The following is a 22,333-nucleotide window of genomic DNA, read 5'->3' on the forward strand; positions in this document are numbered from 1 at the left end:
CAATAGTTAATACCAAGAAATTAAATTTTCTGCAGTAGGTACTAACCTATGAAGTAGCATTACTCAGGAAATCAACCAAGTACTCAAAACAAATTGCAATCTGACAGAAGCGAATCCGAAACTTATTATAGCATAGTGCTAACAAATCAAATCATATCAACCTTTTGTGACGCATCAAAAAATTAGGTATTCATTTGCTTCAATATTAAAGTGGGAAATCTGAACTCTGAGATTATTTCCATACTTTACTTCATATTTTTTGCTTCATTTCACAAAATGTACAGAACTTTTGTTACAGAAGCTTCACAAAGGGCTCTAATTTCTACCATTAAGAAAAGGGACCTATTTCTCCAAGTCAAACCCAGGTGGATTATTTTTGAGAGAGAAAAGGAGTGAACACTGCTTTAGGAACTAAGTTTCAATTTATCTAGACACTTTAAAGTATTTCTAAAAGTTGTTGTAACTGATCAGAACGAGCAGAAGATCATGGATTACCCAAGTCTACAACAGGGTTCCAGGTATTTAAATGTTAAGTGTCCTTGAATACTTTAATCTTGTTCAGAAGTTTTATGTTTTCCATTAGTAACTTCCTGAAACCATTCCTTGAAGTAATCCAATACCACCTATATGAAGTTATGCAAGCTATTTTTAATTTAAAAATTAGCTTCATAATTAATAATTTGGTTAAGTGTTAGCTCAGAGCCAGCCCTCTAATCAAAACTGGTTTCTTGGTTAAGTTCAGCCAATGATGCTGACTTATTTCCAAGGAGTAATACTTAAGAGTTCTACCACTCAGCGCAAGTATAGGTAACAGGAGGTTCCCAAAGTGATGAACATGCTTCTTTATCGCTAGCTCAAACATTTCAACTTCTCCTTTCAAAAGATTTTTGGCAAGCCTATTTCTGGCCCTGTAAGCATAATTTCACTCCATCACGATATCCAACTGAACATTAATCTGATATGGAATATCTGTCTTCATCCTTCTGCCTGTAAAATCTGTAGTTTTCCATACAAGGGAAGAAGTGAAATGTGATCTTCAGTTGTCTGCCTTCAATTCAGAATGCAGGCTAGCTCAAAAGAGAGTGCAATTTATTTATTTTTTTCCAATGATGAGAACTAACAATATTCAGGTTATATTTATAAAATTTATGGAGGTGGAAAGTTTCCCACCATCCCTCCCACCCCCCCACCCCCATCAAATAAGCAATTTCAGGCAGTTGGGTGGAGGAGAGAAGGAGGGAGTGTGGGCAGGCAAAACAACACAGATGACTTCAAAAACAGAAAAAAGGTCACTTGCATCTAGATACTTATTTTCCCCACTCAGCTCATTCCTGCACGTACATGTTTTTGGTTGCACACTGTACAGAAAAAGCAAGAGCAACATCCATCCATCTTACTGAGAAGGATTTGCTGACTGCACTTAGAATAGCTAAAATATCCATCTGTTATATTTACCGTAAGAACCTATTTCAGGGACAGAAGACAAGAAAGAAGAGATGAAACTCTCCTATAAAAGCTTCCCCATGCATCTTCCCCTACCCTTATGCAAGGAACTTTTCCTATTAGATCTTGAGGGCAAAAATTCATCTGACTTACCGTATATGACATAACCAGGTTAATCATTCCTTCTTTGTCATCACCCTGCCTTCCACTCAGGCTATACCACTCATCCTCCACCTTCCCTTGTTTCAGAGACTCAGGAATAGTGATATGTGTCCAAGCAATGCGGTCATCCATTGAAAAGGCTCTCTGAAGGGCATTAGAAATAAAATATTTATCTGATCAAGTTTACTGCTTTCCAAAATAAAAACCTCAACACGACTCAACTAACGATTTTTTGAGCTCAGGTTTCACGATATCACATTTTCTTCATTTCAGCTTTAAGCTATTCTTTGCAACACAGTTTCCACAGCTAAGCTATTCTGCAAACAGCCTCTTTAACCATTACGTAAAGTAATTAGATTAGAGTACAATTTGTCTTTATTACTCCTAGAGCTCTCTGACAACTTCTACATCCTTTCCACTCATATAACACTAGAAGAAAAATCTCCACATCAATCTCCCCCAAGACCATAAGCTGCTACGTAACAAATGTTTCGTTCAAAAAGGGTCCATAAGAACATATGCTTACCCCAGAGGTGGGCAAAATATGGCCTGCGGGCCGAATACGGCCCACAAGGCCATTCTATCCAGCCCACGGAGCCCCTAAAAAATTTAGAAAATTAATATTTATCTGTCTTTCATTTCTGTCAAAAATGAAAGGAACCAGGGCAGTAGGACCCAGGGAAAGCCCGGCCAGGCTCCTCCAAAAGCAGGGCCTGCCCTCCTTGTGGGAAGCCCCAGCAGGGACCATGTGGCTGCACCGCTCCGAAAACTCAGGTGTGTGTGTGTGGGGGGAAGGAGCCCGGGGAAAAGTGGCCCTTCGCCCACCCCATGGCCAGTACTCCCTGCTGCAGCCGCTACCACCACAAAGCAGCCCCAACAGGCAAGCCCACAGCTGGCGCAGGGCCCAGGCTGACAGTGGGGGCGGGTGACAAGATGGCGCCGAGCATGGGAAAAGCGGTCCTGCCCCGTGCCCCACACTGCAGCTGCTTGCAACATGCACTGGGCTGTCTATGCCTGCTCAGGACAGCCCCACACAGGCTGCAAGCAGCTGCAGCAGGAAGTGCTGGCCAGAGGACAGGCAAGGAGCCTCTTTTTCCCCGTGCTCAGCACCAGCTCATTCCCTGTCAGGGAGCAGGGGGTTGGGGCTCTGCACTGCCCCCCGCTTGCACTGCAGGGCTGGGGGGCACTGAGAGTGAGCAGGTGCACAGGGTCCACACCCATGTCCTAGGGCCAGTGCTGGCAAGGCCCAGAGGAGGGCAGCAGGAGTACAGGGTCCCAGGCAACACAGGATCTGTGGAGCCAGGCCAGCTCCTCCCCTTTCCCTGCTGGTGCAGCCCAGCCCAGTTCCAGACCCCTGCCAGCCTGCGCCCCACTCTGGGCCCCAGCAGTGCTGGCCCTGAGACATTGGTCCCAAGACATTGGGACATCGGTCCCAAGATGGTGACCAGGGGGTGGGGCACCTGTCAAGGGGCAGGGCTATCCATGTAGCCCTCAACAGCTTGCCAAAAATGGGTAAGTGGCCTTCTGCCCAAAATAACTGCCCGCCCCTGGCTTACCCCCAAACATCCCATAAAGAATCCAGGGAAACTTAAAAGAAACAAACAAACAAAAAACCCAAACAAACCCCAGGCTTTAACGGCACACACATCCTAAAAAAGAAGGCTGTCTTCTCTTGTCTGAAATTATCCTCTCTCAAACAGCTAAACGTTATTATTCCCAATACCAGGGTATAGACACATGAAGTGATGGAAGATGAAGAAAATGGATTATTTCTATTTCTGGCTTCTACAAGATAAACTGAATTAGTTTACGAGGATTCTTCTTTGTGTGCGTTACAGATGCATGCACACAAAACTAAAGGAGATCCAAAAAGAAGCATTCTATAATTACGCCTCCTGCTCTGCACGTGTGGCATGGCAGGAGGCATGACTGTGTGAATTGCACATTAGCTCCCCCTCACGCTTTTCCCTGAATATGTCCAGAAGCCCTTACAGAAGTGGATCCAAGATTTGAATTCCAGGGAGAGAACTAAATATTTGATTAATTATAGTTATCTGAAGACAGCAGCATTACTCTGTTCATAGTTGCAATACCCAGAAACTATGAAAAATTCACACAGTTTTCTAATGCTATTCTCCCTCCCAATGAGAAATGTTACTGAAAATTCTAGATGCTGCAGGCAGCACAAAGGGGGGCTAGGAGGATAGATGCTCAAAGAATGAGGTGGGAGGCAGCCCAAACCGAAGGAAACTGTAACTGCTAAGAGACACTGCCGTGAGACAAACCTGAGATTCTGATTCATAATAATTTGGAATGAAGTTTGCTTAATTCATAATTTGTTTAATAATTCCACTAGGGAGTTTTAGTGACTTAAAAAAAAAAGAGTCTAAAAACTTGACTGATTTACTGTCATTGCTCTCATGGATTTGAATGGAAGTGATAATCAGATTAGTTTGACAAGTCTTCCAACATGTTAGGTCCTGAAGAACTACAAAAGCAGTCTATTTTTAGTACAGATAAAAGGCAGAGTATAATGCTGCTCTTAATATATTGAGCCATTGCTTGGCATACCAGAATATTCACAAGCAACTTTATTTCAAAAGTAATCACATACTCCCAGAAATCATACAATTATATCAAACTTTCAATGTTATTAAAAAATAAAGATGACAAAAGTCCAACTGTAAAGATTCCACAGAAAAGCCTGAAAGTATAATCCAGGCATAAATGATTCAGTGGCATGTGCTCAGACTGCTTGAAATAAAAACAGAGAAACCTGAGTCTCCCCATTTATCTTTAGAGAAAGCTAAAAATTGCACTTAACATTTCATAGGGATAACTGACAACTCACATATGAAGGCCTAAAGTACCCCGACTAAGACCAGGACAAAGGACTGCATGCAGCAGAACCATGCACAAGCCCAGGCTAAGCGAAGTACTGCAACAGCTGAAATATAAGTACTAGGGAGCCTCTGCAGTTCCTCTCTCTCGTCAACAGACAACTTGTAGTAATCTAGCCCCATTGCTTCCAAGGGGCCAAATAGTGCTTCTTCAAAAAACAACAACAACCCACAAAAAAACCCAAAAAGAGCTATTTATGCCAGTACTCCTCCCATTCTAAATAGGAGTTGGAGCCATGGGACAGTAAACAGCCACATGGATTCCTGTGTTAACCTTGATGCAACCTTGCAAAGGCCCACAACCAGCCCAGAAAAAACAGAAGACATTTATGCTTACCTCATCAAATATTTCAAGATAGAAAGAGTCCACACCAGGGGGAACTGTGCACTGAATAACTTTGTTCCAACGTGGATTCTTGGCTCCATTATGAGCTGTAGGAGTTTCATACACAGCATAGCCAAGCCGTATCCGACAGTATGGATCCATACGGGTCATACCATAATTCTTTGCCAACTTTGCCTGGGAAGAAAAAAAAATAAACTAACAATTATTCCCTTCTTTCAAGAGAAATGGTAAATTTAAGCAGTTAAAAAATGTTGGGATTAATCTATTGCTGGCAGATTAAGGCTATATCTACATTATAAGAACTTGTATTACTTTTAAACTGTTACAGTTTTTCTACTGTTAAAGCTCTACCAGCTCCTTTCTGCCCGCAGAGCTGTCTCCTCACTGTGCAGTTTGCTGACAGTTATTTGGCAATGGGATTAACTTTTCCCCCCCCACACACACCTTTAAACAACAGAGCTCAGATGGTAGAACGTTGCAACATAGACAAAGGCAAATGACACCAAGTACTCCCAATTAAGACCGTAACAGAAACTAAAGTAAAACGACCCAAAAAAGAAATATTGTTTGAAAGCAAAACAGCAACAACAACAGACACTAAGGAAATTTGAAAAACACAGGTTTAGTATATTCTAGGCACCTCAAATGCAACATTGTTCATTTAACAGGACAGTCCCAGATCAATTTTCAGTCAACCAGCAAGAAACAAAGAGTACAGGAAAACAGCAGTACAGGCTTGGAAGTTCCACTGAAATTCACATTTACCCTTTGGATTTACCTCTTACAAAAGTAAGAGTCAGTCTTGTGTCACAAGAATATTTCTACCAGAAAAGATAAAATGGAATCTACACAGCTATTGAGCCATTTTAAGTCAATACTGCCAAAAAGTCCTGGTTTATCAAACAGGCAAAAATTTACTTGCTCAGCTTTTTCCAGGACATTTTAAAAACCAAAACTACCACAAACCAAAAGACAATTTAAAAACCCCCCATTAAAATTCACTCCAAAACAAGCAGAATGTGTGTGTGGTTCCATCAGTGTCATACCTAAACATTTTCCAAATAATATCAAGTGCATCATGTATACCAATATTAAATAAAATCTCTGCCCATTTTAAAATATGCCTACCATTTGCACTATATTAGAGAGTTGTATTCCAGCTATTTAGGCCATAAGCTCCCAAGAGTAAGGACTTACAAGCATAATTTTGCTTAGTTGAATACTGCTGCTTTGATTGTAGCTAAGTCAACAAGACAGCAAGCCAAAAATTTACTTTTGAATTATAAAATTTAGTTTGTCTTCTAACAACTAGCTTGGAGTTTCTTGTCATCATAGGAAAACTGATAGATGGGATGCTGTGCCTTAGCCTTACCTCCCCTAAATGTTAGGAAAGGCTAAAACAGGCATGCTTTTTATGCAGGCAAGACTCCTACAACTTAGGTCAATTCAGACTATATCAGATTTAACTGCTAAAAAGCAGGTTTAGATTCACAGACACTAGGGCTGGAAGGACTCTCATGAGATCATTGGGTCAATCCCCCTGTGTAAGGGGCAGTAAGTCAGCTGCGTAAGGGGCAGGAAGATAAGCTTCCAAGTATTTCTTAAAGGTATCCAGAATAGGTGCTTGCACCACTTTAGCCAGCAAAAGGCGGGGGGGGGGAAAGAAGTCTACTACAGACTCGAGACTCAGATGGTAAAGAAGTTTTTACTTATGTCCAGTCTAAAATGGTCTTCCAGCAGTTTGTGACCATTAGACCTTGTCTTCCCTTGGGGTGCCCTGATGAATAGCTCCTGGTGCACACCTCTTATATATTTATAGGTTACCAAGTCATCTCTGAGCCTTTGCTTCTCCAGGCTGAAGAGTCCCAAGCCTCAGTCTCTCCTCATAAGGCCTGTTCTTCTAGACCTCTAGGTAAATTTAATTAACTTAAAATACTGGATGCCTTTACATCAAATTTCCTGATAGTTCATCTGTACCCATGTTAGAACTAATGGGAATTAAAGACATGCAGTGTAGACAAGGCCATTCTTTGCATTATAAAGTTCTCTCAGCAAAAGCTATGCCAGGCAGGGGTGCCGGATCGCTCCCTATGGCTGACAGCTCTCTAACAAAGCCTGTGGCATTGGACACAGCTCTGCTGCAAGAAAGTTATTTCTGCCAACAGAGCTACTGTCATCTGGGGGAGCTTGCAGAGATCTCACAGGGGAAAGACTCCTGCTGACAAATGTATGTTATTGTCAGGCTTCCCATAAGGGCAAATCTTTAGTCAAGCACAGAGAACATTTTCTACAAGAGGAACCAAACTGCAACGTTAGAAAAAAAAAGGTGACAGTCTAAGGTTTGTAAATTTTGCCAGATAATTTAAGCTGGGAGTTAATAAGGATGTATAAAAGCTTCCATAGCAAGTTTACCGATGCATCTCGAGCAAGACCCAGGATGTCATGCTCCCTCTGTATGTGGCCTTGGTAAGGCTGCAGCTGGCATAGTACATCCAATTCTGGGCTCCACAACTTTAAGAAGGACATGAAGAAGCTTGAAAGAGTGCAGAGGAGAGCCACACGCATGATAAGAGGGAAAGAGAACAAGCCTTAGGAAGAGAGGCTGTGAGCTATGGGAGTCTTCAGCCTGGAAAAGTGCAGGCTCAGGGGTGACTTGGTGGCAGCCTGTAAGTACATTGGGGTGAGCGTCAGGATCTGGGGGAAGGCCTGTTCACTGGAGTGCCCCAGGGGATGATGTACAGTTGTAGTAGTGATCTTGGCATTTATGCAGTCAGACTGCCTATGTCATTTGTGTGGTCTCAGGTTGGCCACCCCTAGTTATAAAGCCTGAAGAACAATATTTCAAATGCAGACATTCTACAGTTGTATCATCACCTTTTCACCCAAAGGATGAAATAGTGGTACTGTCAAACTCCTGCAAGACCGTTTTAGGCTGGACATAAGGAAAAACTTCTTTACTGTCCAAGCCCCCAAGGCCTGGAACAAACTCCCCCCAGAGGTGGTGCAAGCACCTGCTCTGTACACTTTTAAGAACTGTTTGGACATCTACTTTGCTGGGATCCTTTGACCCCAGCTGACTTCCTGCCCCTGGGGCAGGGGGCTGGACCCGATGATCTTCCGAGGTCCCTTCCAGCCCCAATGTCTATGAAATGTAAACAAAACACCAAAGTAGTCTGCAACTTTAGCAGCATGTCCAATAACCCCAAACCTGCCAAGCTGTCATTGAGCATGGCATTTATGACTCCATGGAACTGGTAATAAGTCCTTGTGCTCCTTAAAACATAGGCCTAGAGAAACAAACTGCAAGATGAAAACCTCAAAATTCTAGTGTCAACTCTTCCATTACCTTGCAGGGAAAAATGTGTATAGAAGCACTAATTGGCAGTGCTAGAACAAATCATCTGTCACAGAATGACTGTGATCAGCGCTGGCACAGAAGTTGTGCCATTTTCTGCTCGCAAGGAGATAGCTGATGGGCAGCCCACAGTTTAATATTAAATCATGCTAATGTCTTAAAGAGAAACGCATGTTATTTTCCCATGAACATCTTGCTAAAACGGTCTCACATAGCAAAGGGTATAAAAGTAGCAGGAGTCAACACTTTGGGCAGTATGCAGGGCTTAATTTGTAGCATGCTTGCCAAATCTGCCACACTGCTTTCTGCTCCTTGCCTGATCATCTTCATTTTATATAGAAAGACTGCCCATGTCACTTGTGTGGTCTCAGGTTGGCCACCCCTAGTATAAAGCCTGAAGAACAATATTTCAAATGCAGACATTCTACAGTTGTATCATCACCTTTTCACCCAAAGGATGAGATAGTGGTACTGACTGCATAAATGCCAAGATCACTACTACAAAAGAAGCAGAGAGCGGTGGATACCATCTTGATAGTTCCACAATCAGTTGTACCAATTGCAAATGCATCAATATTAGTGATAAGCCAAATTCTGCTGCTTTCAAAGATAGCTCAGACTGCATACATTAGTCTTTTCCGACGGAAGTACAAAGGCTACAGTATAAAATCTTCAGTACAAAACGTCCATCTTGAGCAGAGATGTTAAAGGAACATCTTCCATGTCCTGAACTCCCATCCCCACAACCATCAGTTATTGAGAACATCATTAATGAAGCAGCTGAAAAACTGTAGCACTGCTGCATTTCTAGAGAAGACACTTACTAATCAGCCCCAGATACACTGATCAGGCTGGACAGCAAACTAAATACCAAGACTGCTCCATGAGCCTTCTGTTTTACATCCTTTTAAAAATACTACATTTGTACTTAATACATCTTTCATCTAAAGTGAAGAGGTGGGTAGCATGCCCATTAATAGACTGAAATGTAATACAGCAGTTTTTTTTTAAATCTTGTGTATAACGAAGCCAAATGTTTGAGTATTGTCTTGACATAACAAATAAAGTGATCCTCCACACAACAGAAACAATGAACAATCATAAACTAGAAATATACATTAATGACTATGTCAACTACTTACGCACGTGCATCCCCTGACAGCCAGCATTCCCCAGTTAGGTGATGGGCGGAGGGGGCAAGCAGAAGCTCTGCTGCCCCCCCGAGAGCACCAGCCAGGGAGTGAGGGCACCAGGCTGGCAGTGCCCTGCGGGCACTTCTGGGTCAGCACGATCAGCTGTGGGGGACCCCCCGGTTGGTGCAATCGGCTGCAGGGGGACTCCTCCCCCTGGTCATCGACTGGCCGCTGGGGGGGGGGCGGGGTGCCCCAACTCAGGAGCCACCAGTTGCCCATGTAAAGAATTATTACTTACTAGCAAGTCAGCTTACATTAGGAAACAGCTTTCCAATAAGTGTTTAAAGGAAAGTGCTCTGTACTTTTAAATTCAATTAACCTAGATGGTAGCAAAATTCAGAAGACTAGGTAGGATGCTGCATTTAAAACTGCAGTTATCCTGGTAATGTCCCAGAACTACCAAGTCATTTAATTGTTTCATTTTAAAATGTTTTAATATTTATTAAGAACGAATGGTATTATATCAAGCTATATCATTACATCAATGCATTCATTTTCTAGATGCAACTAACACAGTAACTTTTATGATATCTGCACAAAGCCTCACATGACCAAAGATGACATAACACATCAGATGGACTATTAAAGTTATTAGTTATACCTGTACTACAGTAATGCTGAGTCTGCCCACTGTGCCCACTGGACCGCCATACTGTAACTGTTGGGCTGCTTGCGCATCCAACTGGATTTGCTGCTGCTGCTGTGTTGGAGCGATGCGCAGGAAATCTTGAGGAAGCTCACCAATGTACACCTGTACAACAAACATAAATTGGATCATAAGCCAAAAGCTAACCTGTGGAAGATAGCTTTTCTAGTAGAAGAAAGAAAGAAGATGCTAAGGCAAAGAAATCACTGCTTCATAACTTCTGCAGAATTTTGTTTTCACGTTGACAGCATTAAAGTGATAAATTCCATGACAGATTTGTTTACAAAAAGTTAACACCACCCAGGAATCTCTTTTGCCCTAAAACATCAAGTTCAGCAAAATTCAGACTCCTGAAAGTTAAGATAGAAATATAAATGTTTTCGCTCGATCTGAGCCTTCAAGAGGCCGAGAAGCGTACTACAGGGGTCAGCAATCCACAGCATGTGTGTCGAGTATGGCATGCGAGGCCATTTTGCTTGGCATGCCACCACTAGCCCAGACTCTAGGCAGCTGCTGCCAGTCACAGAGCATGGTCTACTCCAAGCAGGTGGCTGGGAGACTGCAAGCCCTGCTGCAAGCAGACCAGGCTCCGTGGCTGGCAGCAGCAGAGCCTGGGCCGCTGCTGCCAGGAGGCTGCAAACAGCTGCTCCAGGTTCCGGCATCAGCTCCATGCTGGCAGGTGCATGCACGCCTCAGAGCGGATTGTGGGGGAGGAGCCTGAAGCAGTGCAACCAGGGCCTCTCCTCCTCTGCTGGCACAGAGCTGATGACTGGGATCCGGAACCCTGAAAAATCCCACATGCAAGTCAAATAATCCTGGAAAGGACCCAAAAGGTTAAAGCTCATTTAAAAAATCCAAAGGAAAAACTGTATGAAAGAAATTTATGCCTTGGTAGCTTAACTGCCTGCACATAATATAATGCAAATACAAGATTTCAGTGGTATTTTTATGGTACACTTGGAAGGGAAACAAAAGAGGTAATCTTGTAGCAAACCAGTATAATATGCAAAGTACACTACATCAAAAGCCCTGCATCCATTTGATATCTTATGCTTTATTTTCTACAGAGCAAGTCACAAAGCCCAACAATGACAGGAGTCATATGCAGGATATTTCCTGGCAAGTGAGTAACCTTGTCAACCTGGCAAGTGCAGACAAGAATATTACCTTATTGTAGGAAATTAAAAGCCCTGTAGGCTATGTCTTTAAAAAGATTACTCATAAGCACTCACCCTGTAAGATAATATCTATAGTGCGTAGAAACTACAAAGAATTTAATTTGTCAAAAGCCATGGCTTCGGGATCTCAGCAGGAGTAAATACAGCAGGCCAAGTCTGAGGTGCGTTAAAAAAAAAAGTAGGGGAAAGTCTGCCTGCATGCTCTGAAGTTCATTTTATCATTTTTACTTACTAGACGACCATTTAAAGCCAAGTTCTGCAACATTTGCTTTTTAAAGAAGTTAAACCCATTCTAAAAAAAACCCTCATCTGCCAACATTAGTTTAGGAAATGAGGGTTGTTTTATTGTATGTTCAGATTCTCCCCCATTCCCAGATCATAAGTTTTCCCTAATGATATTCACTACACATAACAGTAATTTATCATGACTCTCAAAAGCTTGAAAACACCTTCCAAGGAAAATATTGCAGCAATGCCAGTAATCTATTCTTTACAGAAGGCCCAAGAAGATAAAATGTTTGACCTACAGCATCTTAAACCCAATTTGTAGTCTTCACAAAGCTTTAAGAATACCAAATCTATACACCTTAAGTTTTTGTATGTCTTTTTGTCTCAGACCAACACAGCTACCAAGTACACCCTTGAAACATGGAAGATACTGAATTTCAGCCGATTCTGGATTTTAAACTTCACTGCAGAACAACAAGGAAGTGTGGGGGGGGGGGGGGGGGTTGTTTGTTTGGGTTTTTTTAAGTCTCCCTGCCTGCAGGGAAGGAATACTACCTGATCGGCACATCAAAGAGCTACTCAACACAGCTCACAAAGACACTTTCATGGACCCAGAGGGACAGCCTTCCATCTTCAGTTCCCTCTGTGCAAAAATGAAGCTTATTTCCTACCTGTGGGGACTTTTTACTATCTTGTACCATCTACACTTTTCCCAGAGCCTGACTAATGGACTTTGATCCCAAAAGCTTGCAGAAAAGCACAGTTTTCTTGCCATTTTCCAGTTGGTCTAATAAAAGGTATCATTTTGGAATCAAGAGTTCTAGTTTTTTGAATATCTTAAATATACCAGTAACTTGCTTGACTTTTTTTCTATGCAAACATAGCTGTTCATAAATAAATCAAGGGAGTCAACACCAGAAATGGAGAATTGTTACTGAAGCCAAAGGACACTTAATACCAAAATAAGTAGGCCTTGGAGTAAGTGTAGTTAGACTTTCTAATTTCTAGTATAATCAGGCAATGGATCCCAGACCTACTTCACTCAAAACAGTAGTCTTTTGCTCTTCTATGATTTAAAAAATGGAGCTCAATGTGGTGTCTACAACAGGAGAATAAACCAAATGAACCCTTCTAGTCTGGAGGTTCCTATGAAAACATCCAGGTTTCTAACAAGTTCTAAAACTGCAGTTAAGACTACCTTCATGGCCAAGATTCCTTGAGACAACACTGTCTGCAAAATTAAAAGCAATGACTTAATTCAGAAGTGAGTTCTGTTACCATTTATGTAGGCTCTCTGCCTCAGCTTTCAATAAGTGATGGTTTAATACCTAATTGTAAATTAGGAAGTATATTGAAAGGGTTTAACAATTCATTTTTCTTAAGAGCTTTGAAATAAATGAAAGATGCCAGAAAAAGTAAGGTAATGTATTAGGTCAACTGGGGGATTTGTAAACAATAAGCACCAACACTCCTCCAGAAATAACTCATGCAGACCAATCATGTCACATCTAAACAGCAGTCCAAAAGATACAACCACTTGAGTGCACACATTCAAACTAGATAATCTGATGCATCAACAGCATTACAGCATGCAGTAGTTTGGGGTTCAATCATCATGGATTAAACCTACCCACCCATCCACCTATATTCACACAACTGACCCAAACAGAGTCTGATGCTACTGCTAGTTACCTTATCAGTCTAAATCCAGTGGCTTAAAGTTAGCTCCTGTATCCCATAATGAGCTGCAAATCCATCACTGGGTTGTAGCGTGGACAAACCCATGTGTTTTCTATAGAGCTAACAGAAGGGCAAACTTAAACCATTCCCTTCCCAAACCCCCACACACGGAGAAATAGCATTTTGCCAATCCTGAATCTGAAGTGTTGATGTCCGATTCAAAAATGGCAACATGAAAGAAAGAATCAGCAGAAATAAAAGCAGTAGAAAAGCCTTCAGTATATTTTACTGAAGAGGGATTATAGCTAGAAAATGTTTTGCCCAACTTTTTTTCTCCTTTTATGAACTGAGCTGAATTTCTCAACAGCTAAATCAGAGATTAACTAGATTGTCAAGTCCTTTTGTCTACAGATAAGAAAAACAAGCTTATCTTGATATCACCACTCTTGGTATTTACAAAAAGAAATCTGTTCTTCACAGCATTTAATTCATTAATCCGTTCACCAACAAAACTAGACTATTCTGTTTTTGGAAAACAAAAACAACCCCCCCCCCACCTGCATCTTTGTAATTAAGAAGCATAACAACTGGTTAAAGTCAGAATTAGAGGTCTCTTCAGATATGATGTAGGGAAGAACCTTATTTAGTGGTTCATGCCCAAGGCATCAGAATGCCTACATTCCACTTTGATTTAAAAATACTGACTAGCACTCCACAAGATAAAGATTTTCTCTGTTTTATGGAAGATGAAAGTGATGAGGTACATGAGCTGTCCATCATACAGTATATATGAATCCCTCAGTGGGAAGGTCTATATGAACAGTTAGTTATACTTATTACGCACAGGCATTCAGCATCCTCTTGCTAGATCCGTAAGTAGAAAGGGAATCAAGGGGAAGAGGGGAACCACACATACACCATGCTACCTTTTGAACATCCTCTCTCCAATGCTTCCAAACCAGACCATCCTATTTAGTAGCCATGCAGTCTGAATGAGTGGTTCTCAACCTTTTTGGAGTCATGTCACCCCTTTACCGCTTCTCTGAAAATGGCAGGGGGGGCTAGACTATCACAACACACCTATGGGGTCTCCCAGCACCCCGATTGAGAACCACAGTCTAAATAATTCACTTTTCAAGTTAGAAACAGAACAGATGACACAGTTACCCTACTTAAAAGCTGGCATGGAAGTGGACAGGAAGGTTGAAGAGAGGACTGATACCAGATTGAGCAACATCACGATAGCTTCATCTGTTCCCTCCTAACCCCTAAATTGAGACAGAGCAATTTTACTTTGTTTGAAGCAGTGGTTACTTACTGCAATTCCTTTCACTAGCTCTGGGTTAGCAGAGATGTAACAGTCTTATCTTATTAGGCACTAGGTATTAGTAAATGATGCCAAAGCTTCATTCATGGAAAAAGGCAGGAACAACGCTAAGGATCTGTGAAACCAAGACTTTGTCCCAGTAAAATTAAAGGGGTTTTGTTCCTTTTGTTTAAAGGAACAAGGGGGGAAAGGATAGCACTGAACACATTAAGCAAAGAATTAGACAGCTATTTTATAGCCACAAGACTTAAGAGCAGTAGAAACCACAGCACCCTACAGAGTAGGGCAAGCAGAATAACAGAAGTTATCACAGTAATGAGGTTACTGATTATCACAGTAATCCAGCCCATCTCCAATCTAGTCCACAGTAGTGTGGCCACTGCAAGTTTACTTCCCACTAGGTATTTTGCAACATTTGAGCTACACTCTCTACTTTCCTCTCCATTAATCTGTTGCAGTAATAAGATAAACTTGTTAATATTTACAAACTCCCTAAATTCCCTGAAGGCAAATGCCACTAAAGCACAAGACTCTTAGAAAGAAAAAACATCTTTGGAGCCTCTTTTCTCATGCCCCTCCTATTGCCAAAATTTTCTATATTACTCCTCCATAACTAGAGCAGACTCCACTTACATGCTGCAGCATTTTAATTAGGGCAGCTTCCGAGAGCCGCTGCAATTAAAAAGTGCCCTACCACAATGTGTATAGGCATGCATGATGTCAGTCTAGCCAAAAGTACTGCCAAACTCAAAAGGCATTTTGGAAGTGCTCTTGGATTAGGCTAGTTTCCTTTCAGTATAAGCCATTTCTTCTGGGGAGCCCACTCATGGGGAGTCTAGCATTGGTTGAATACTTCAAATTACTCCACAGCACCACTAAGCAGTGATACTTCTTCCTTGACTTCAAATTTTGTTTAAGAGACAAGGCCCGTGGAAGTTTAAAAAGAAGCGTTTCAGAAAATAGTGAAGATGAAACAAAACACTTTCAAATAAGAACCTAGAAGTATTATCTAAGCCACTCTGCACGTTTTATGTGACAGCAGTGCACCTCAGAGCGCAACACATCGTAACATATTTTAAGCCTTCAGTCATTTCTAGAGGTTTAGAAACCTGAATTTCCTGTAGAATTCAAGGCTTTAACTCTGAAGAGCAGCATATCTTGATGATATCTGCCATCTTGGTAAATCAACATTTCAAGGCCAGGTACGACCTTTATAGTAGTACCTAAACCAGGGAGCACTTCCTTATATATTCCAAAAAACAGCATGACAGGAAAACAGTGAATAAGAGCCTGAACTGTGTGAAAAAGGATCAGTACATCTTCAGCGACAGATGTGTGTCAGAACTGGCCTAGAGACCTAGTATCCTATCAAGGTATGGTGCCAGTATAAACAAAATTGATTGCTTTGCCTCCCATAGTCAAGAAAGATAAATTCAAAATGAAACAGGTACAGAGAAGGGCTACTTGGCTCTCCTTTTTCTCCCAATATCTCATCTTTGGAAGGGCGACTAAAAAAAGTTGGTTATTTAGCCTAGCAAGATGAAAATGTATCAGGATGGACACTGGAGGGATGCGAAAAGATCAGTCAAGTTAAATGACAATATTGACACTCTAAAGTTTAGTCAGAAACCAATTTCTGTCTTACCAGGAGAGCAAGGTTCCAAGGGTCTTGAACAGTTTGTATCACAGATACCAACAATAACAGAGACTGGTCGCTGGATGCCTATACACATGCAGGGAGGCTGCTCTGACACATTCCAGTTACAGTGTGTCAGAGCAAACTCAACTGAGTCTGCTGGAACATGGCAATTGCCACTCTCCAGCAGAAACCAGCGTCATGTGGATCAACAACCTTGTGCTGAAGATGGCAACGGGGGAACTTTAACTACAGCCCCCCCTCAACTCCCAGAGCACATGTATAAACACCCTCAGTGACCAGGTGGTCCCTTCCAGTCCTGAATGCAGAGAGAACCAAACTAAGGAATCAAACTGCATATTTTAATCTCATAAGTTTAGAAACAGAAATTTCCCCCATTCCCCCCCCCAGTAACACCAGTCATTTTTTAATAAAAGTACCAGATATTGTAAATTACATAATGAAATACAGCAGCCATTATATACTCTGCCATACATACATACGCTATTTCACTGCAAAAGAAAGAGTAGTGACCAGGATTACTCCTATCTTTACTCTTTATTATAAGAATGTAATTCTTCACATTTCACCTGAACATTTACCAGAAAAGGGCAGAAGGCATTTAGCTTTTAAAACATCTGAAAAAATAAGCTGCAATTAGGAATCTGTTTGCCATGTACATAAAAATGAGAACTACAAATCAGAAAGCGTAGGCATAAAAATAAGTCTGGTGGCATTCTGTCATGTACTCCCAGACACCCACGTCCAAGCCAACATTGGAAAGCTTCCTGCTTGAGCAAGCTAGAAAGAGAAAGAGGTAACACTCTCCGCAGCACTAGAGCATTACACAAGACCTTGTATTTAGCCTGTTAGCCCCCTTTAGTGGCTACTTACTGACATTACAGTTTTGGAAGATACTGTTTGCCCTCCATGTCACAAGAAAAGAATATAAAAACTGCATTTGTTTTTCTGTGGAAAGACTATCAGGAAAGGGGATATACATAGTCTTGAAAGGCTGCTCTTCTCCAGTAGAAAGGAAACCATTTTATATATGCAGTCACTGATTTGAAGCGAGAGCCCTTTTAGGGTTAGAAGTGGAGAGGAAAGTCCGGAAGCGAAAGGTTGCAGGCAGGCGCCCAGCCAAAGAAAATGACAAAAGGCCTCCCTCCGTATAAAGGCTTTAGGGCCTAGCAACAAAAGTTAGCAAAATGCATTTGTAAAGAGAAACATATTTTTAAAGAGCTAACACGAAGGGGAAACTGCAGGAAGCGAGATCACTAACATGCTTCCATCATCATCAGATAAGGCCAGAATAACAAACAACCTAGTCTTCCTGCCTCTCAGCATCATTGCACAGGTCCACTAGTTTGCTCAGCCTAGCCATTTTGTTCCCTATAAATACCTGAAGACCAGGGTTCAATTGTAAATAGACGAACTGACACAAAATTCAGGCTGCCCCCAGATGCAGGCAAGGATGAGAGAACTGGAACAGAAGAGTAAAGCACGGTTTCGTCACATGTCTGTGGTAACACTGGAACAACACGGTTGCGACATCCAAGAAAGAGGCACAGCACAATGGATTTTGGGGCCAGGGTCTCTATGGGCAGACCAACCGAATGACTGGGGAGACCAGAAGAAGAGCTCTTGCACTTGAACGCTCGGTGTCTCAATGCAGCCCCACTCGATCCATCACAGAATCACAGAAACCCAGGGCTGCAAGAGACCTCAGAAGGCCCACCCCAACCCCCTGCCCAAAGCAGGATCACCCCCCAATGGTGCCACCCACCCTTCTGTGGCATCTCGAACAACCTCACCTAGCAGAGGGCGGTCCCAGCAGCCAGGGCCAAGCGGGACACCTCTGTGTGTCGCCAGCAAAGGCTCCTGGGAGGATCAGTTGTCCTCGAGTGGGACGGTTCTCTGCCTTTTTTGTACCAGGACCTGTTTACAAACATCGACGGCCAGTACCGACCCAGTGCCCCTCTCCCCCATCACATGCGGCAAGGGAGGCCCCAAAAAGGGGGGAGGGGGAGACCACACATGCGCACAAGGAACGGGAGCTCCTCAGGGCCTCTCCCCCGCGGAGCCAAGACCGGGGACCCAGCTGCCCCCCGGCCGCCGATACTCACCGGGCCCCGCTGGGTGCTGACTGTGGTTGCCATAACGCCTCGCTCGGGCCAGGACCCTCCGCCTTCCGCCCGGCCAGGCCGCCGCTACCGTTAACAGCCTCCGAACGCCGAGCTCCGGAGTCAGCTGACGCGCCCCGCCCCGTTATTCACCACTGCGCATGCGTGACGCAACCGGTGGCCGGCTTGTGCGTTGGCTCCTCCTCACGTCCGGTCTGACACCTTAACTGTGGCGGCGTGGCCCCCGCGCATGAGCCGGAGGGGAAGGGCGCCCGTGGTGAGAACATGGCGCATGCGCGCTACGACCCTCGCGCGCTCTTACTGCCCCCGCCACCTTGGGAGCCGTGGGTTAGTCTCGCTGATGGGAATTGGTACCGGCGCAAGAGGCTGTTGTGGGACAGCGTGCTCCTGAGAAATTGCTCAAGAAGCTGTGTTGCACATGCGCGAAGAGCCAGCACGCATGCGCAATACAGGCATTGGGGACTTCTCTCTCTACGTTTGGTGTGGGTGGAGCGCTGTCAAAGGGGAGAGGTTCAGGCTGCTTGGGGCTGCTGCAGTGCCTCACCTCTGCCCAACAACGGAAGGCTTGCCCTCAAAACAGCTTCTGTCTCCAGGCCTGGGACCTTGCCCCCTACACACATGGTAGTGCTTGCCACCAAAATGGCCCCTAGACTAATACAGCCACTACCTGCACACTCAGATGCGTTGCACAGAGGTACGTTCCAGGCTGCGGCACCACGGCCGTGGCCGCCTTCATGCAGACTGTGCCATCCATACCAAAATGGCCACTGGCCCCAGCCCTAGAGGCAACTGCCAAGGTGCCATCGCACAGAAACTCCAGAGAAAGGCCTGCCACATGACACAGTTGCCCTAGTATGTCCCACGATGAGCTGTCACCATACCACAGCAAAAGGACCATATCTGGTAGGAGACAATCCTATCCTGCACAAGAGGTCACTGCAGGGTCTGAAGACACTCCCGAAAATTAGACAGCCACCAAGATAATACTGTACACCGCTCTCTTGTGCTGTGAAGCCTCTGTCCCATAATGAGAGCTGATCTGCCTCACGCCAGAATGGTCACTGTGCCAAAAGGGATTTTCCTGCCAAATAAGAAGACCCTAGTGCCCAGTCCTGAAATGCTTCTGCACCCTAGTCAGACACCACTGTCCTATTCCAAGATGCCCCTCGAGGTAGTTCTACCCTGCTCCAAAAAAGCCCTGACACAGAAGACCCACATCAACAGACACCAGTAGACTACAGTAAACCTGCTGCAGTGAGTTGGACTGCCCATTACTGAGTTATCACTGTCCAGATACAAGGCAGCATTAGAGCCAAACTGCTCCTGTGATACAGTAGTAAAGTAGGGTGCTGTAACCCACTAGGATGTGACATGGCAATATGGGATAAAACATTACTGTTGTCACCTTGCACAGAAATATCACTGTGAGGAAGTGATGACATGGCACCAAAACATCATCTCTATCAATTTGCTGTGCCCAAAACATAATAATTTGACAATGTAGGATCATCCTCATGTTTCATGAAAATGTCACTATGAAGTTAGTATGTCAGTGTGGCAGATACATTCCTTTACCTTGTACTAAAATGTAACTGTGCTGCAGTAGATCATTGTTTCCATGCACCAGCACCATGATGTTGCACAGGAAAATTGTATGTGTGGGGCTGAAATATCACGTAACAGGGTGCCAGTGGTGGAAGATACCTCACTATTACCACTGCCTCATGCCCAGAACTTACTGGCCACATCTACATGAGATGCTACTGCACAAGTCATTCATTACTGCACATTTATTGAGTACTTGTATAAAAATAAACTCGTATAAACAAGTATTAAATAAATGTGTAGTAATCTGAGTTACTACGCAGTAGCACCGGCAAATGCCTTTTTGGTGACACTGTTGCGCAGTAGCCTAATACTACTGCACAGTAGCGTCGCATCACATCTTTTGCTACGCAATGCTACTGTGCAGTAGTATCAGGCGGAGACTACTGCACAGTCAGCGTCTCATGTAGATACATCCACTATGATGCAGTGTTACAAGATGGAAGTGGAACAAAGTAGATATTGCCATCAGAATACAGCATTATACAGTATGCTGAAGGAGATGGAAGGGGAACCATGATTGCTTACTGAAATATCTAAGAAGTTGCACTGAAATGACATCATAAGGTGGCACAGTGATTGGATAATCATTCTTGCATTGTACTGAAGTATCAGTATGCTGTGATTCCACAACAGTAGTGAAACAGCACCATGCAGTTGCAGTGAAATGCCAATGTTATATAGCATGACAACATGAAGTTTAGCCATATCACTTTCATGTTGAATTTAACTTTGCTTCACTTGTTTTGCCAACACAAAATCATTATTGTTCCTGAGCAGACTTTCTTCCTAACGAAAATGAATCCTTCTAGGGGTAGAAGTAGGGTAGCAGCAAATGGTGCAGTCCCTGTCATCATGGCAGAAGAATAACAAAGAGAAGGAGATTGAGGCACCAGTCTGAGGCAGCAACCCTGGGTGTGTGGCACAAAAAGAGCAGCATCCGTGCTGTTGGCAGTGCCACTGGCATGCTGTCCGCAGCACAGCCACTGCCACTGCCCCATGCACAGCTGCTGCCAAGAGCACTCAAGCACCCAGTTATATCTCTTCATCGTAGCCTAATTGGATATGTCCGGACAGAAGAATGGGTAAAGGCAACAGGAGACCAAGTGGAAGAATAAGACTGCCACACAGACTTCTACAGCAAGTCCCCTAAAATCCATTTAGATCTCGGAGAACCCACAGGTTCCAGCGTTCAAATTTCCTGCCCATTCAGCAGATTCTCACCCACCCAATGACAGAAACATCAGTGGGGGAAAAGGGCACAGAGTTCCCCGTGGTTTGGTTTTCTAGACGACCCTGGAGGTCTCTTCCAACTCCATGATTCTATGGTTCTGCAGGCGTGTGTGATTTGACCCTTGATGAGGAAACCACCTGTGCCCTCATCCCAGGAGTCAGATCTCCTCCAGCTTGTTGTGCAATTCCAGTCTTTTCAGAAGAACAAAAGCAGCTCTAATATTCATCTGAGTGCTGTTCTGGGAGATAAAATCTGAGAATTTCAAAGCCTATTTAAATAACATAACTGTTTCCTGTTTGGATTTGCTGCATAAATTTAGTCATTAATTAAAATTCTAGTGCAGATTTCAACAGCTGGAAATAGAACAGTACAATTAAGAGCATTCCAAATATATAACAGATCTTTTTCATGCTACCGTAACATATGTATGGAGAAGGAAAAAGCATCTTTTGCTTTTGTCTTGTTAGCTCTAAAAATGGACGTTATTTGATATAATTGATAGAGAGGCCTTCATCAAATAATACAGTTGATACCAGATGCAAGCTGAACAGCTAGCTGAAGATAGAGGCTGTTATGTTCGCTGGTATATTTATAAATTGCTCTTCTGCTGGAACTAGAATTCATTTCAAACTATAAGACTATAAATGAAGCAAAACAGACCTTTCCTTTTGCCTGTTCAGGAACCTTAAAGAATTTATCATCAACAAACAGCACTAAACGTTATCATGGAACAAAAATAAAAGGCTTAGCTATCTGCTTGCCACTGGCAAAGAAAGCAAGCCAGAAATTACATAAATTAAATTTAACAAAAAAAGACCAAATTCACCCCGACACAATTCACTCAGCTTATATCAATGGTGCTCAGTCTTTGGTCCGTGGGCCAGATCCACTTTGTGAGGCCATGTCATCTGGTCCACGAGTATCCCCCCAAGTCCAGAAATTTGGGGCAGGGGGGGTTACAGCATTAATTATCCCTCCCATGCTGCCCAATTTCTGAACACATGGCAAGCCCCATGGGGCAGATGACATGGCCTTATCTACTAGATCATGCTGTCATATGGCAGACCTGCTGGCATGGGGATGTCACTCAGCAACTAGATCCAGCTCATGATATTGGGCTGTGTTTAGGATTGGGCCAGCTCGCTGGATTGTACCCACAGACTGTGTTGACCCCACACTGGATATACCATAGACCAACCCCACATGGGGGATCCAGTTTCACAGCACTCATTTGGCTCACAGAGCTGGAAGGTTCA

At 43.3% G+C, this 22,333-nt stretch overlaps 1 protein-coding gene across 1 annotated transcript in view; it reads right to left on the minus strand.

Annotated features, from left to right (window-relative positions):
- Window positions 1-18,613, minus strand: part of TOLLIP (toll interacting protein) — a 39,053-nt gene extending 20,440 nt beyond the window's left edge. The window contains exons 1-4 of the mRNA XM_090032453.1: window positions 18,221-18,613; window positions 10,001-10,150; window positions 4,843-5,025; window positions 1,597-1,749 (exon numbers count right to left, since the gene is read on the minus strand). Coding sequence (XP_089888579.1) covers window positions 1,597-1,749; window positions 4,843-5,025; window positions 10,001-10,150; window positions 18,221-18,253 — 519 coding nt within the window. The 5' untranslated portion in view covers window positions 18,254-18,613. The remainder of the gene's footprint in view (window positions 1-1,596; window positions 1,750-4,842; window positions 5,026-10,000; window positions 10,151-18,220) is intronic.
- Between the last annotated feature and the right edge of the window lie 3,720 nt (window positions 18,614-22,333).

This window comes from Crocodylus siamensis, chromosome 2 (assembly GCF_052110815.1).
Source record: "Crocodylus siamensis isolate JL-2025a chromosome 2, ASM5211081v1, whole genome shotgun sequence".
In the NCBI taxonomy this organism is placed as follows: Eukaryota; Metazoa; Chordata; order Crocodylia; family Crocodylidae; genus Crocodylus; species Crocodylus siamensis.